At 41.2% G+C, this 16,161-nt stretch overlaps 1 protein-coding gene across 2 annotated transcripts; it reads left to right on the top strand.

Annotated features, from left to right (window-relative positions):
• The first annotated feature begins 2,043 nt into the window (after positions 1–2,043).
• Positions 2,044–15,884, top strand: vps11 (VPS11 core subunit of CORVET and HOPS complexes). Of its 2 annotated transcripts, XM_080435639.1 has the most exons (17): positions 2,044–2,194; positions 2,988–3,136; positions 3,316–3,451; positions 3,825–3,988; positions 5,083–5,333; positions 6,018–6,219; positions 6,970–7,121; positions 7,882–8,068; positions 8,454–8,597; positions 9,210–9,407; positions 11,793–11,954; positions 12,075–12,208; positions 13,293–13,495; positions 13,969–14,140; positions 14,322–14,544; positions 15,283–15,448; positions 15,489–15,884. In XM_080435639.1, the coding sequence occupies exons 1-16, from the start codon at positions 2,053–2,055 to the stop codon at positions 15,445–15,447; spliced, it is 2,784 nt and encodes a 927-aa protein (XP_080291765.1). In that variant the 5' UTR covers positions 2,044–2,052; the 3' UTR covers position 15,448; positions 15,489–15,884. The 2 variants fall into 2 exon arrangements, with proteins under 2 accessions (XP_080291765.1, XP_080291764.1); XM_080435638.1 differs by having other exon boundaries at positions 15,283–15,884.
• Positions 15,885–16,161: the final 277 nt, after the last annotated feature.

Genomic DNA, 16,161 nt, shown 5'->3' on the forward strand with positions numbered 1-16,161 from the left:
TGAAGGGGGGGGTTACATTAACACAACGGATGCCAACAAGCTGGTCAAGCTGGTCTGTAGCTGAAGTTGAACTGGACAACTGGTTATGGAGGGGAGGATCATGAGGAGGTAGCTAGACACTGACTATCCTGGATGATGAGCTGTCGAGGATGAAGAGCACGTTCAGCCACAGAATCATCCCTCCTCAGTCAGCACATTACAACACCTTTGCGTCAGCAGCCACCATGCAGGCTCCACAACCACACATGACCCTAAAGACATGTACACAGTACTGAATATTGACTTTATTACTGCTGATGTCTGAACATTGGACTCTTGCACATGGTCTACTGACAATGCACATCACCACTTTATTATCACTTTATTGCAGTAGGCTACATATTGTTATATTTACCATCACTGCTCATGCTACTATTCGCCCATACTACTTCATTCATTCATCCATGTTCATGACTATCAATTAATGTTAGGAGGTACACTCCTCAGCATTGAAAAAGAATAAAGTCTGCACACTGGTAGTTGCAAAAAGCTCCAGAATGTATTGCTCGTCAACGTTTCGGCCTGTTCAGGCCTTCATAAGGACACTCCTCAGCATCGACATTAATGCTCGTTCAATTAAAACTTGTTCAGGATCTATTCTGTTGATCCATAGCTTATTAATTCAGATGTTCACTGTTGGTAGACTATATTCAATCATATATTCAATGCGATATTCATTTGTATATGAATTCACTGGTGATAGACATACAGTACAGTGCAGTATTCATGTATGTGGGGGTGATGCACATTCATATCATCAGTGGTGTAAAGTAACTTAAGTACATGTGTACTCAAGTACCATACTTAAGTACAATTTTGATGTATTTTTACTTTACTGGAGCATTTCCAATTTTCAGTACTTTTACTTTTACTCCACTACATCTCAGGGGCAAATATTATACTTTTACTCCACTACAATTACTTGAAAACTTAAGTTACTATTTACTTTGTAGATTTTAATTATTATTACAAAACATACATTAAAATGCTTCAGAGGTGCGTTCCCCCACTTCCAAAATTAGCACTACAACACTGTATATAAATTCACTGGTGAATAGACATACAGTACAGCAGGGGTCTTCAACGTTTTTCAGGCCAAGGACCCCCTAGCTGAGATAGAGATGAAGCAGGGACCCCTTCAGTATTGTATGAAATTGTGTTTCAGATTAAACTATTTTTTTTTACTTGGTCTGCTCTTTTTTCCCCCTCTACACCTATTCCTCTTTGCCAAAAATAGCAGATCTACAAGCTCACAACGCCTTGCGAGCTTGCAGATCTGCTATTTTTGGCTAAAGCTCTCCTCAGAAAACTAAGGGATGCCAGGGTTCAAGTGGTTAATGTAAAAAATAAAATAAATAAAAAATCCTATCACACAAAGATTTGACGGACTCTCTGTAGTAACTCTGAGAACCCCCCTAGGGCATTGGTTCTCAAACTGGGGTCCGGGGACCCCCAGGGGTACTTGAGGGGATACCAGGGGGTCCCCAGCTAAATGCTTTATAGGAACCAAATGGACCCTTATTGTAACTCTGAGAGTGTATAAATGGAACCAAATGGACCCTAACGGGTCCATTTGGTTCCATTTGTACACTCAGAGTTAAATTAACATAGATTTTACAATATGAATTGGGGTCCCAGAGATAGAAATGCCATTAAATGGGGGTCTGTAGCCCTAATGCATGTCAAACTGGGGGGTCCTTAAATTACAATGATTGAGAATCACTGCTAGAGCCGTAAAAACTCTTCTCTTATGGGGGTCCCTGGCATATATTTTCAAATGGGGGTCCGCAGGCTAATAAGTGTCAATTTGGGGGTCCTTCGTCCTTGACATGAAAAAGTTTGAGAACCACTGCCCTAGGGGTCCCGGACCCCCTGTTGAAGACCCCATGTACCGGTGTTTTCGCCTGTCTGCTATGATCACATGATCAGTGGTGGTGTCACATGATCACATGGTCTCGGGGCATCAGGCTAACCAGCTCCAGTGACAGACAGTGCTAACAGTAACACAACAAAATGGCTGCATTCTTACAGTGGAGGAGATTCGTGTTTTTTGATAAAGAAACGGTGAAGGATCCAGGAGACAATGGGAAAAACTTCCTCCTTCCAGGCGGAATATCGGCTTGTGACTCCGGCCGTGGCCACATTGTTCTGGGAGATATCCTTCACATCATGATAAATAGATATATTATACACGTCGGTGGCTGAGTGTGTGCTGAGCTTCAGTGGTGGTAAAAGTACTCACATTCTTTACTTAAGTAAAAGTAATACTATCAATACTGCAATGTAGAAATACTCTGTTGCAAGTAAAAGTCCGGTAATCAAAATGTACTCGAGTAAAAGTACAAAAGTATTGGTATCAAAACGTACTTAAAAGTACCAAAAGTAGAAAGTACTCGTTATGCCGAATGTCCCATTTCACAAGTTTTCACATGTAGGCTATAAAATGTATTCAAATCTTTTGAAAATAGCAGTAAAGTAATAATACCTAAAAATTGTACTCGAGTACTCGAGTAAAGTACTTGAGTAAATGTACTTCGTTGCTTTACACCACTGTAGGTTGTACTAAATGATAGCTCAGGCAGGCCAGGATAGTTCATTAATGTGAAAGTGAGCTGAAAGAACCAGAAAAGAGATCTGAAAAACATGTTAGCTTGGTTAGTTGGTGTTCTATACAGGTGCTTTAGTCAGTGCATAAGTTATAAAATATGATTGAAATGTCTCTTCTGTAAACTGCTTCTATACCTAATGTACTGTACTATTGAGTGTTTATTGCATCAAAGGGAGAACACATATTATAGAGATGATTAGCAATTAAATTAGAATAGGTTTTGGGTGTGGCCTGTCATTTGTACATCCAAACAATAACAATGTTATGCAAATTCATAAATATCCTGCTTTCATCCGGGTGTCAACATTTTACAGAGTTGACCTTAACCCTTTAATAATACATATGGAAGGCCAGATCTGGCTCATGACACGCTCTCTACAGTTGTCATCCTTCCAGGCCTACAAACTGCGGGTGACACACATCTATCAGCTGAAGCAGCACAGCATCCTCGTGTCAGTGGGACAAGATGAACATGGAATAAACCCTCTTGTAAGTTAGGCCTGTCACACTCACAAGTATTACCTACTTGCCTGATAAATGCATCCTTTTGAAAATGTTCAGACATTTTCAGAAATAACGGAAAAAGCAGATCAAGCTTACAACTGTGTGTAACTGGCTTTCTGTTTTTGAAGTGTCACATGACAAAGTAATCTGATGACATGTCACAGGTGAAAGTATGGAACCTAGACAAGCGAGATAGTGGAAATCCTCTATGCACCAGGATATTCCCTGCGATACCTGGCAACAAACCCACGGAGGTGTCATGCCTCAGCGTACACGAGAACCTTAACTTCATGGCCATTGGTGAGCTAAGAATATGTCTTCTTCAACCTTACTGATTAGCTCTATTTCAGTGATTCTCAAACGTTTTAATTTCAAGGACCCCCAGTTTGGTATGCATTAGGCCACGGACCCCCATAATTCTAAGAAAGCGCACAAATGGATCCAAATGGACCCAAATGGACCCGGGTCCATTTGGTTTAATTTGTACACTCTCTGAGTTACAGGGCTGTACCTAACAATCAGTTATTTAGCTGGGCCCCCCTAAAACCCCCTCAAGGACCCCTGGGGGTCCCCGGAACCCAGTTTGAGAATCACTGCTCTATTGAAGCGTCTGCCACAACATTTTTAACCTAGTTTGTAAGTGGATACTGATGACTTTGTTATTTCTTGGCAGGCTTCACAGATGGCAGTGTGGTGTTGACCAAGGGTGACATCACCAGGGACAGGCACAGTAAAACTCTGACCCTGCATGAGGGCACTTCCCCAGTTACTGGCCTTGCCTTCCGCCAAATGGGCAAGGTCACTCATCTGTTTGTTGCCACTCTGGAGAAAGTCCATGTAAGTCATAGTAATTATCACTCTTTGTGCCGGCTCTGCAGACCACTTTGTGTGTGACTATTTGGGATTTTTTCCTTTGTGTGGTGAAATGAATTGACTCTGTTAGATTTTCCAATGCCAAATGTATGAACTAAATTAATTAGTAAGTATCACATACATACCCAGCCTTTATTTGCCCGGGGTGAGGGGAGTCGTAAGCTTGCGCTGATTGGTCAGCTGCCATATCTGCCTTTGGGGTTGTACGGCAGCTGACCAATCAGCACAGCTTAAGATCCATCGCGAGCTGAACTGGCATTGCGAGCAACCTGCAACAATTCACAGAATAGCTGCGTACCAAAAATCAAGGCATCCCAGACATTGCCAGCAACACCTTTGTGTTCTGAGCCACTCCCCACACTCTTGGTACATCCTAGTGGGACTATACTATTTCTTCCCGTTCCCCATTAACATTAATTTTATGTTAATTTAACATTTAACAACAAAATGCTATTTTGTCTTTGTGAATAATAATGATAATTAAATATGAATTGTTTTGATAAACAAATTATCCCTTGAGATTCGTCATTGCCCTCTTATCCAAACCCGGCCAACAACATATGTGCAAGAGATAAACTGTATATTACACAGTGTTTTACATAAGTCCATACAGTATGTGCTAGGCACCTTTGGTGCAAGACACTTTAATAACATAAATCAGTCAATCCAATCAATTTATGTTTAGTCCCTAATCTGAGTTTTGTACATTTGTTTGGTCCAGAGTTTAGAGTTTTGGATTTCAAAGATCCTGTTTTTGAAATGTTTTAAATCAGAGATATTGTTAAATATTGTGATAAATATTGTATTGTAGATTTTCGAGATATGTGACTTTTGAAAACAAACTTAATTGTAAGCAAATATAGTTTAATACTTTCAGTAATTAATCAAATGTGAAATGCTTAATTAATTATACAAATTGATTTTAAGTAAGGGAACATCAGTGGTGTCAATATTACAGATTTAGCCTGTAATACAATAATGGGTGCCTATCTTGAGATTTCTTCAACTGCCTGTCACCCCTTGACCTAAGTTCCCCATCACTCTCTCCTCATGGGCAGTGCTACACCCTATCCATCAAGGAGTACCCCAGGTTTGAGCTGGACGACACACATGGCTGTGCGCTACGTTGCTCCTCCATCACTGATCCCTCCCAGGACTCTCAGTTCATTGTGGCCGGTGATGAATGTGTGTATCTGTACCAGCCTGATGAACGAGGGCCCTGCTTTGCTTTTGATGGAAACAAGCTGTTGGCCCATTGGCACCGAGGCTATTTGCTCCTACTCATTCGGGACACAAAGTTACCAAACAAGTAAGGAGAATCTTAACCACTTCTTTTATTTTGTCTGTTCAGAAATAGCCGATCTACAAGCTCACAGCGTGTGGCACTGCAGAGATCTGCTATTTCAAAACATTGTTGTAAGACACTCTTGATGAAGGTCCAGAGGGACTGAAACGTCTGTCAATTTGAATGGGAAAAAAAAACTGATGCTGCTGAGCAAAAGCATTGTGCAGGTTTTTTGTTCATGATTGCTTCAGTTGTCAGACTTGCCACTGTCCAACGCATATGCATCTGAACCAAGTGGATGTGCGAATATTTACTTTGCATAGAAAACAACATTGTGAACAGTTGTGATACATTGTGACAATTTGTGAAAAAATGTTTAGAACATTTCTGCCCATAATAACATGCTCAAAGTAGGGACGCCATTGTGAAAGTGGTTAGATAATAGCACGTACTGTATCAGTCGTCTTCTGATCTTCTGCAGACAGCTCGACAGGCATTAAAGGGTAATCACAGCATCTAAAGTGGTGAATCTTACAACAGCAAATATGTGTTTCACATTTGATCTATATCTATATCTATATCTATACAGTAATAATATACTGGTTTATATAGCATTTTAAAAATTGCAAAGTGCTTTACATGAAACCAAAGAAAATCTGTTTTGATTTGAAGGTGTGATGCTAATGGCTCTGTTTCTTCTATATTTAGGTCTGGATTTGCTAGCAGGGAGTCCTCACCATCAGAAAAACAACTCCTAACCATCTATGATCTGGACAACAAGTTCATCGCCTACAGTGCCTCTTTTGATGACATCGTGGATGTGCTGGCGGAGTGGGGCTCCTTCTACATTCTGACGAGAGATGGCAAGATGTTTGTTCTCCAGGAGAAGGACACTCAGACCAAACTAGAGGTGAGTCCCAAAGGTTGGCTTCCTGTATCTCTCATGTTCTGATACCTCTGAGTCATATATTGTTCTACAACTAGTTTCTGACAAGTCCCAGAAAGGACAAGCTGTGATTGGCTAGTAGTTACTTGGATTGTCAGGTGTGCCTATTGTGAGACTGGGAACTATGCCTAATGTGGCGAAATTATGGCTAAAGAGTCAACATAATGCGTAATGTGGCGAAATTATGCCTAAACCTAACCTTAACCCTAACCTCACAAAAAGTAGCGTTTTATCTGCGATTGTCGGAAGTGAGATTCCATCCCAGGAGGTTGGGACTGAAAGTCTAATGATTAGTGAGGCACGCCACTGATGCAAGTGCTGGATATGGGTTTCGGGCTGTATTTGAATGTCACCTGGGGCGGTGTCGTTCTTGCATTCAGCCAATCGCAAGCAGGCAGAGCGGGGCTTGGTAGATTGTAGTTTTATACGCCTCTAAGGCAGGAGTTCCCAAGAGCTTTCAGCTCGAGACCCAACCCATTTTCGTGTCTTCCTGGGACCCGAAGAGAAAAAGAAAATAAACATTATTTAGGAATTTAGTTCTGGAAATTATTTTCCCCTCTCTTCCCCCCCCCCTAAAAACTAAACAATGGTCGACTTGTGATCCTTTGTTTAGGACACGCTGCTCAAGGGAATGTTTTTGAGGATAGTGTTTCTTGACAATCCAACTCAAGATCGTTTTTTATTTTGGTGCATCATAATTTCCTGTCCTTCTAGATGCTATTCAAAAAGAACCTGTTTGTCATGGCCATAAACCTGGCCAAGAGCCAACACTTGGATAGCGATGGTCTGTCAGAGATCTTCAGACAGTATGGCGATCACCTCTACCTGAAGGGGGACCATGACGGGGCTATTCAACAGTACATTCGGTAAGACTTCTCCTGAAGGAAAAAAATAACATTAATCTACACAGACTTCAATTGTTGCTGCAACCTTGTTTACCATGTAGTCTACTCCTTCATTTTCATGTAGCTGTTGCTAACCAATTGGCCAGAACAGAATGGTTTGTTTGTTGCTGTACTAACTCTTGCAATATCAGAGGGCTAGTGGTGATATTTTTTATCTCATGCAGTTTATTGAAAGATGTTTCAAATGGCTGACTCTCGTAGCAAATGCATCAATGTCAAAGTCACATTAAAGATACTCGGCTGTATTGCAGTCACCTTCTGTGATTCTGTTGTAATTAACACTCTTCTTTTATAACCATATAAAGGTATGACAAATGAGCGACAAGACAGCCTGAGAAAGAACACATTGTTTGTTATTGTACCAAAATAGCTGTGTTGCCTTTGAGACCATCATTCCCCAGCTTTTTTCACAACTGTTGGAGACTGGAACGCATTCATTGACACCACAACTTGCTGTTGAACGTTTCAACCCTATAGGCTGTACTTTGTTGACCGGGGTCCCCCATGGGTCTATACTTAATCCCCACCTTTTTTCCCTCTACACGAAATCTCTTTGCCAAATATAACTGATCTACAAGCTCACCACCTGCTCACAACGTTATGCCTTGTGAGCTTGTAGATTTGCTATGTTCGGCAAACATTTGCCTATTTTCACCAAATGTACGCTAGGGGGACGCTAGGGTTCAAGTGGTTAAGCTGCGATCGTCCCGTTTTCTTACAGCACCATTGGAAAGCTGGAGCCCTCCTATGTGATCCGGAAGTTCCTGGACGCTCAAAGGATTCACAACCTGACTGCCTACCTGCAAGCTCTGCACAGGCAGTCCCTGGCCAACGCAGACCACACCACACTGCTGCTTAACTGCTACACCAAGCTAAAAGACAGCTCGAAGCTGGAGGAGTTCATTAAGGTGAGTGTGACTGCTGACAGTGAGCATTAAAGACATACTGTACCTGATGCTGATTCCAGTGGATAAAACTTTAAGATTTTTTTTTCCATTATCCACATGAACCCTAGCATCCCTATTTACAAACTCACAATGCAGCACAACACATTGTACGTGTGTAGATGGGCTATTTTCGCTATTTGTCCTACAACAAAGTATAAACTGCAGGGTTCATTTGGTTAATGCATGTTATAGAATACGGATTTTGGCTGGTTCCTGGTGTCGTTGGTTGGACCAAAAGGACAAATTGTAAAATAGAATGTAAGTTACAGGTAGTTCTCTTATGATCAGGGTAAATGGTCTTTGAGAGTGTTCACTCATTAGTCACTTTCCCTTCTGTTTTCAACAGAGCAGTGAGACTGAGGTCCACTTCGATGTAGAGATCGCCATCAAGGTTCTGCGGCAGGCTGGGTACCACAGCCATGCCGTTTTCCTGGCCGAGAAGCACATGCACCATGAGTGGTACCTGAAGATCCAACTCGAAGACCTGAAGGTGAAAAACATAGCTTTATGGATTCTCTGGTAGGGAAATGTAATATTAGCTTTTGGGGCAACAGTAGTGCTCTGTATGATCTACTTTATCTTGTTAGACTGCTTTTAAAGACATATGTTGTTTCTTTTGCACGTTCGTGGCCTCTGTGATGATTGGATATTGATCCACTGCCTGTAAAATCTCTTCCTTGTTGCCTATACATTTTCCTATATCTACCGTATGTCTTTCTAGAAGGATTAGAGTACACATTTATATGGATGACTCTAATGCAAGTTATACAAATGCCATTATTAAAATCATTTTTAAGTTTCATGTACTAATTTAGTGTTTTTGGTTGTACAACTAACATCTCATTTCTAATGGGTGAAAGTGGCATGCATGGCACTATAATGTACTGTTATCACAAATAACTATTTACTTAACTATTTCACATGTAAAATAATTATTTTAATTATCATATTATTTTAATTTAATGTGAAAATTGCAGTATTGGTAGTAGTATTTTAATACAGTTCAAATTATGTTAATTTTAGCCTAGTTAGAATTGTATTATCCAAGACAAAGTGTGACTGAACAGATGGTGGTTAAACTCCATCCCCCTCCGTGTCACAGAACTACCAAGAAGCGCTCCGCTACATCGGACGGCTGCCTTTTGAACAAGCCGAGAGCAACATGAAGCGCTACGGCAAGACCCTGATGCACCACGTCCCCGATGGCACCACGCTGCTGCTGAAGGGCCTGTGCACGGATTACCAGCCCAACCGAGACGCCACTGACAGAGACAGCCTGGACCGGGGTCCCACAAATAAGGTCAGCCTGTCATGCAGCAGTGCGTCATGTTAACCAAGTTCTTACTTTTTATGTGTCATACCCAATCATTGGACCACAATGGAAACAAGCCCTCGGGGCTTTTTGTGTTATCGTTTTAGCATTATTGTATAACTGTACCTGTACCAACCAATCAATCAATCAATCACCTGGAAATAATCCTGGAAATACTTCTGTACTCGTGTGTGTGATCAAATTGTAATTATTCAAAATGCTGATGATGATAATGGGGTATATTCAGTCGAGATGATAAATATACTTTAATGACCTAGTGAAATAAATCAATAATTCTTTTTTTATTAAAGGGACACTTCACCCAAAAAAAACTTTCTGACTCGTTGTGTCTCCTACCGGAACCGCTGCCTACCGGTCCGCTGGTCATCAAATTATTGTCTTAGGACTGAGACAAAAAATATCCATGAATTCAAGTCTCCATGGGGGTGACTAATCCATTGAAACAAAGTTTTTTTTTGGTGAAGTGTCCCTTTAAGGGATTTTCTTCAGCACTGTAATCCAAGGAGATGATGCAGTCTAAAAAATGCATACTGGGCATACGTTTTTTAATAAATAAAAGTTTGTTTTTCTTTAGCGTACAAGTTATTTGAAGAAAAACAAACAAACACTAAGGCCCCATTTACACTGGCAGCCAAATCCAGCCTGAATCTAGCCTGAATCAGATCTGTGCCACATCCAGATTGTAATCCGATTTGCTTTATGTAGTCTGAACAGAGACAGGTCACATAATATCTGTTTTTTACAAATCTGACCTGAGCCACATTCAGATGTGGATTCAAATCTGATTTCTAAAGATGCGTCTCAGTCTGAACGCAGTAACCTGATCTAACCACCCAAGTCACAAAACTGTCCAAAACGTCACTTGCAGCGCGACCCGAGCGCCACTGACGTCATTACAGTCAATAGTGCAGCATAAGTTTTACAGAAGAAATGGCGAGCGGCATTCAGTGGACAGACGGAGATATTCAATGTCTCCTAGCACTTTGGGGTGATGCCTCAGTACAAGTGAAATTTGTAGGAATGTATAGGAACAAGGCAATATATGAAGACATCTCGCGGCATGGCAGAAAATGGGTTCACAAGGTCCTATCTGCAGTGTCAGTGTAAAATAAAGAATTTTAAGAACCCATATAAAGAGATGAAAGTCATGACGCCTACGTCGTTACCACGGTAACCAAAGCAGATATGTGGCACAGGGCGGCTTTGGGTTGACGTTGTTTAAATCAGTCTGAACACACAGATCTGTGACAGATCAGATCTGGTCACTTGCAAATGCAGTGTGAACAGTCGGGCCAAAAGATCAGATTTGAGAAATAAATCGGATTCGACTGGATGTGACTGCAGTCTAAACCTTAGTGCCTGTTTTCATTGCACAAGAAAAAAACAAGAACTAGCTCAAACAGGAGCTAACAGGAAGTGGTGCTAGATCCAGTTCTAGTTACAGTTTTTTTCTTCCATTGTCTTTAGGTTATAGTGGTTGTAGTTTTCATTCCTCCAGCTCCCATTGTATTTCGTCCTCTGACCAAATGACGATGAGAGCTTGGACCTCATTGCTCCATGGCCCTGTGGTTTTCTCCATTATGCTGCTATTCCTTCTTCTACAAATATTAACAAACAAATATAACAATCAGCAAATAAACAGTGCTGTTAGTCCTACCCCCAACGTCCTGTTGGGTACAGGTAGATTAAGTCCCATATATCAAATGTGTATGCGCTTCTCAACAAAAACATTTAGAGGAGCACATGTTTTGGTTCATTCAACAACAAAAAATTCTCGCATATGTGCAAGGTTTCACATCAAATACATGAATTTCTAAATCACTTGAGAACAAGGCAGGCATGCCGAGAGCGAGGCCTTGAGGCTCGTGTCGCGAGGCGTGCACGAGCGGGCAAGTGCCCACCCCGAGTAACCGATGGTCTCGCGTGTCAGAGAGTACGCCACCTGATTTAGCAAGCTGTGGTGGACCGAATAGGTTATCACGTGAACCAAGTGCTCCCTCCTCGTGTCTCAACCAATCACAGCAACTGGGTGCTGGGGTTTTCGTTGGGATTGGCATACACGCTATCAAACAGGTACCAAAACTCAGCAACAAGAATTCTGCTGAACTGGTGAATTTTACAAAAGCTCCAGCACTGTAGAAATCCAGTTGATGAGATTGATGAGGCCCTGTTGTAAGTTACAGCAAGTGATGGAATCTGTTTGACTACAAATATAATGTCTTACCTACCTATTGTACTTTAGTTTATTACCCCCTTTCGTATACTTGTTGTGAGCTTATAACAGTAACGCTGATAACCATTGTTCAAATGCATAACTCATGTCTTTTTTATCAATATATCTTCTGGTGCCAGGCCAACTCTGAAGAGTTCATCTCAATATTTGCCAATAACCCACGTGAGCTGAAGGCCTTCCTGGAGCACATGATCGAGGTAGAGCCGTTCTCTTCTCAGGGTGTCTACGACACACTGCTGGAGCTTCGGCTGCAGGACTGGGCGCACGAACAGAACCCTGAGGTTAATGCAAAACACACGCTACTTTGTGGTCATTTGTTTTAGTTTTTCCTTGGTTTATAACAATTTTAAGTTTTACTTTAAGTGATGTGAAACAGCATCTTGTTTTTGTTTGTCTTGCAGAGAAAAAAGGTCCTCCAGGGGGCAGCACTGTCATTACTGAGGAGTGATAACACTGTCTTTGATAAGGCTCTTGTCCTCTGTCAGATGCATAACTTCAAAGAAGGGGTCCTCTACCTGTATGAGAAAGGCAAACTGTAAGTGTGCTTAATTAGATTTATTTTAATCAGGTTTTAAAGCTGTTGTTAAAAGAGAAGGGGAAAAAGGTTAGTGAAGGATCTCAGTACATGATTGTAAGTCAGACTTTACTCCCATAATTTAATATAATCCGTACAGTACTTCACCCAACAGAGCATGTTGTTGGCCACTAGTCTGGCCAGTGCAGCTCTGTGCTACAACAATCTCTCTGTGTAGGAACCATTCATTGTGCATTATTTACAGAACAATTGATTTGTTCTCATACTTGAATCCACAACAACTCTTGCCTGCAAATCAATTAGCTGTGGCCCCACAGGATGCATCGATAAAACAAACGGGTGGCTCACGTGTGGTTTTGTGATACTGCGTATCGTGATTTGTTAGATGTAGATGTAGCACGCTGCCTAAAGGTCTGAGGACACAGTCCTTTCATCCTGCCTAATATGCTGATAACAGCTTTCTAGACCAGTGGTTTTCACCTTTTTTCATGCCAAGGACCCCTAAGTTGATATACATTTGGCTGCGGACCCCCATCTGAAAATGTTTTGTGCCATGGACCCCCAAAAGCAAAGATTTGAGTTAAAGATGTTCGCTTTAAAATATATATATATATTCAAAGATATGCACACATTTTCAAGATTTTTCAAAAATAGCAGATCTACAAGCTCATAGCGCGGCACTCGTTGCCGCGCTATGAGCTTGTATATCTGCTATTTTTGAATAGCCCAAAGCTAAGTGGTGAAAATGATTGTGGCGCTATGTTAACTAATATCGCTGGGGACCCCCTTGTACCGCCCCAAGGACCACTGGTGGTCCCCGGACCACTGGTTGAGAACCACTGTTCTAGACCACAATCATTTCAGAGTTTTGTTAGACAGGCTTGTTGTTCACTGTGACAGATAGTCAATCCTGTCCTTCTCTGTAAAAATAACTTGCGTTAGCGCACACCAAATATAACATTTGTAATGTTTGGTTTACTGGATGATGAATCTGACTGAGCGTCAAACCTTAAAAAACTGTTTTTTCCACAATGTCATCATAATTTGAGTAAAATGCTGAACATTTCATCCATTTTCTCAACAGATACCAGCAGATTATGCACTACCATATGCAGAACGAGGAGTATGGCAAAGTGGTGGAGGCCTGCAAGCGCTATGGAGACCAGGAGGTGTGCCTGTGGGAGCAGGCGCTGGGCTATTTTGCCAGGAAAGAAGAAGACTGCAAGGCCTATATCAGTGAAGTGTTGCATCACATAGACCAGAACAACCTGATGCCCCCTCTACTTGGTGAGTTGAAACTGCTTTTAATGCAGTGTGAACAAAAAATCTAAATACAATAAGATTATTATAATAATGGATTCTAATAGCAAAAACAAAGCAGTACAAATAGCGGTTAACTTCAGTTTGTTACAATGGGGGTTTTGCAATTTGACCATGTTATAAATTTGCTTTAATTTGTCATCCCACTGACACTCATTCTGTCTAAGTACACAGTGAAATGATGAAATGGTATATATTATACTTGTAGCTATGATTTCACATTATTGAATGTTATAAAGTCAATTGGGCTTTTTTAGGAATTAAAATCGGATCAAAGCTATGAGCCACAACCTGTTGTGAAAATCTTTCTTGGAGTCATTTACACTGTCTGGGATCAAATATACTCCAGACACATTACAGGTAAACTGTCCCTTTTGCCCTGTCCCACTCCATTCAGTAGACAACACTGTTGATTAGTGTACGTGTGTTTGCTGTCACAGTGGTGCAAACGCTGGCACACAACTCCACGGCCACGCTGTCTGTCATCAAGGACTACCTCATCAACAAGCTGCAGAGGGAGAGCCAGCAGATCGAAGATGACGAGCGCAAGATCAGCCAGTACCGCGAGGAAACGGCCCACCTCCGCTCTGAGATCCAGGAGCTCCGGAGCAGGTTGGTTGCTTTCAGAGTCCTTTTAACTTTGTCTCATCAGGATATGAGCTTTTCAAGTGGACCCCTGGTCCAGAAAAGGTTGGGAACCACTGCCCTAGCTCATGGTATGTCTGATCACAGAAACTGGGTTTTATTTTTTGTTTTACGTTGTGGATTTTCTACCCGGTTCTTTTCCATGCAGTGCAAAGATTTTCCAGAAGACGAAGTGTAACATGTGCAACAGCCCTCTGGAGCTGCCCTCCGTTCATTTCCTGTGCAGTCACTCCTTCCATCAGCACTGCTTTGAGAGCTACGCAGAGAGCGAGGCCGAGTGTCCCACCTGCACGCCAGAGAACCGCAAGGTCATGGACATGCTGCGGGCCCAGGACCAGAAACGAGACCTGCATGACCATTTCACCAGACAGGTGACCCTCAAGCGGGCAGGAAACACCTGTTCACACTTTAACCCATTTTGGGCGGGAACCCCTATTTGTAACTATACCTTTCAGGAGGAAAAAAGGGACCCTTTTGGGGTTCTTGTTGCTATGTTCAGTATATAGCAACATACATTTGTTGTAATTTTTGAATAAATATTTGAAGTTTTAGGTCAGGATTTAGAAGGCGTTTTTAGAACCGGCCTCAGGTCTAAATGGGATAAAGGTCAGACACAGAGAAAGACACACACAGAGAGCGTGACGAATCAACGATCTGAAAATGCGGCGTGGATATTTCACATCAAACTATTATTTGTTGATGCCGTATTCATACAGGTTGATGCTTTTATTCGCAGAGAAAAATCAACCTTATTTACAAAAAATAATTGTCGCTTTATCGCCACGTAATATTTGTGATCTGTGTAGATGTACTCATGAAACAAACAACAGTTTAAATCAATGTGAATTAATCACGCTAAATAAATGCTCCTCGTGGAAGGACTTTAAACCTGGAAGACATCCCTATTTTGGGGCGTGTATAGTTACAAACACATTTCTCAAGACTATTATTATTATTTTAGAAATAATGGGAAATAGCACCTCTACAAGTTCACAAAGCATGGCTTCCTTCCTGTCTGTTTGCTGTGACATATACATGTAGTAGGTAGCAGATTAAAATCAACTCAATGATACATTTTTGATCTGTGTATATATCTCTTTTTTTTTCAGCTGCGTTGCTCCAATGATGGTTTCTCGGTTGTGGCTGACTATTTTGGTAGAGGGGTGTTTAACAAACTGACTCTGGTCACCGACCCTCCTGGAAGCAAGAATGTGGGGAATCTAGAGGTAGATCTCCAGAGGGACCTTCTCATCCAGACCAAAAGGAACAGCTAAAACACACACACACACACACACACACACACACACACACACACACACACACACACACACACACACAAATAGAATCGTACGTGTGGAACCATGTCTCAGAGGCTGTTCTGACGACAAGCTTTGTTGCACAGGTTTTCACTTTATTTTATTAGAGCATATACCGATGCCTGCTGCAGTAACTATAATGAAATGTGTTTGCACAGTTCCTGCTTGGGGACTCATAATGTATTTAAGATTGAAACATGTCTTACTGTGTCTATAAACTGCTATGAACAATGCCTTCAACTTTTTGGTTATGAGTGCTTGATTTCATACTGTCCTGATTCATGTGCACTCTGTATTGTAAAGAAATACTGTAGTAGAGCAAACTCAAATATTGTCATTAGTGTCTGTTATGCTTGCAGAATAAAATTGTAAGGGACTGAGTCGAGACAACGCTATCAATTGGTATATATTCTCTTTAGCCTTGTTTCCAGACTATATGTATTCTATGGCTGCAACTAATGATTCTTTTCTTAATCAATTACTCTTGATTATTTCTTCAATAATTGATTAATTTAAAGTAGACACAAAAGTATTGAATGATCAATAATGTATTAATTTAAAGTAGACCATAAAAGTATTGTGTGATAATAAAGTACAAAATTATGGCACAAGCTCATTTACGCATTCTTGAAACCAAAAAGACATTTACAATTACACAATTACACAATTACT

The sequence above is a fragment of the Gymnoscopelus braueri genome, assembly GCF_963280865.1.
Source record: "Gymnoscopelus braueri genome assembly, chromosome: 8".
Lineage (NCBI taxonomy): Eukaryota > Metazoa > Chordata > Actinopteri > Myctophiformes > Myctophidae > Gymnoscopelus > Gymnoscopelus braueri.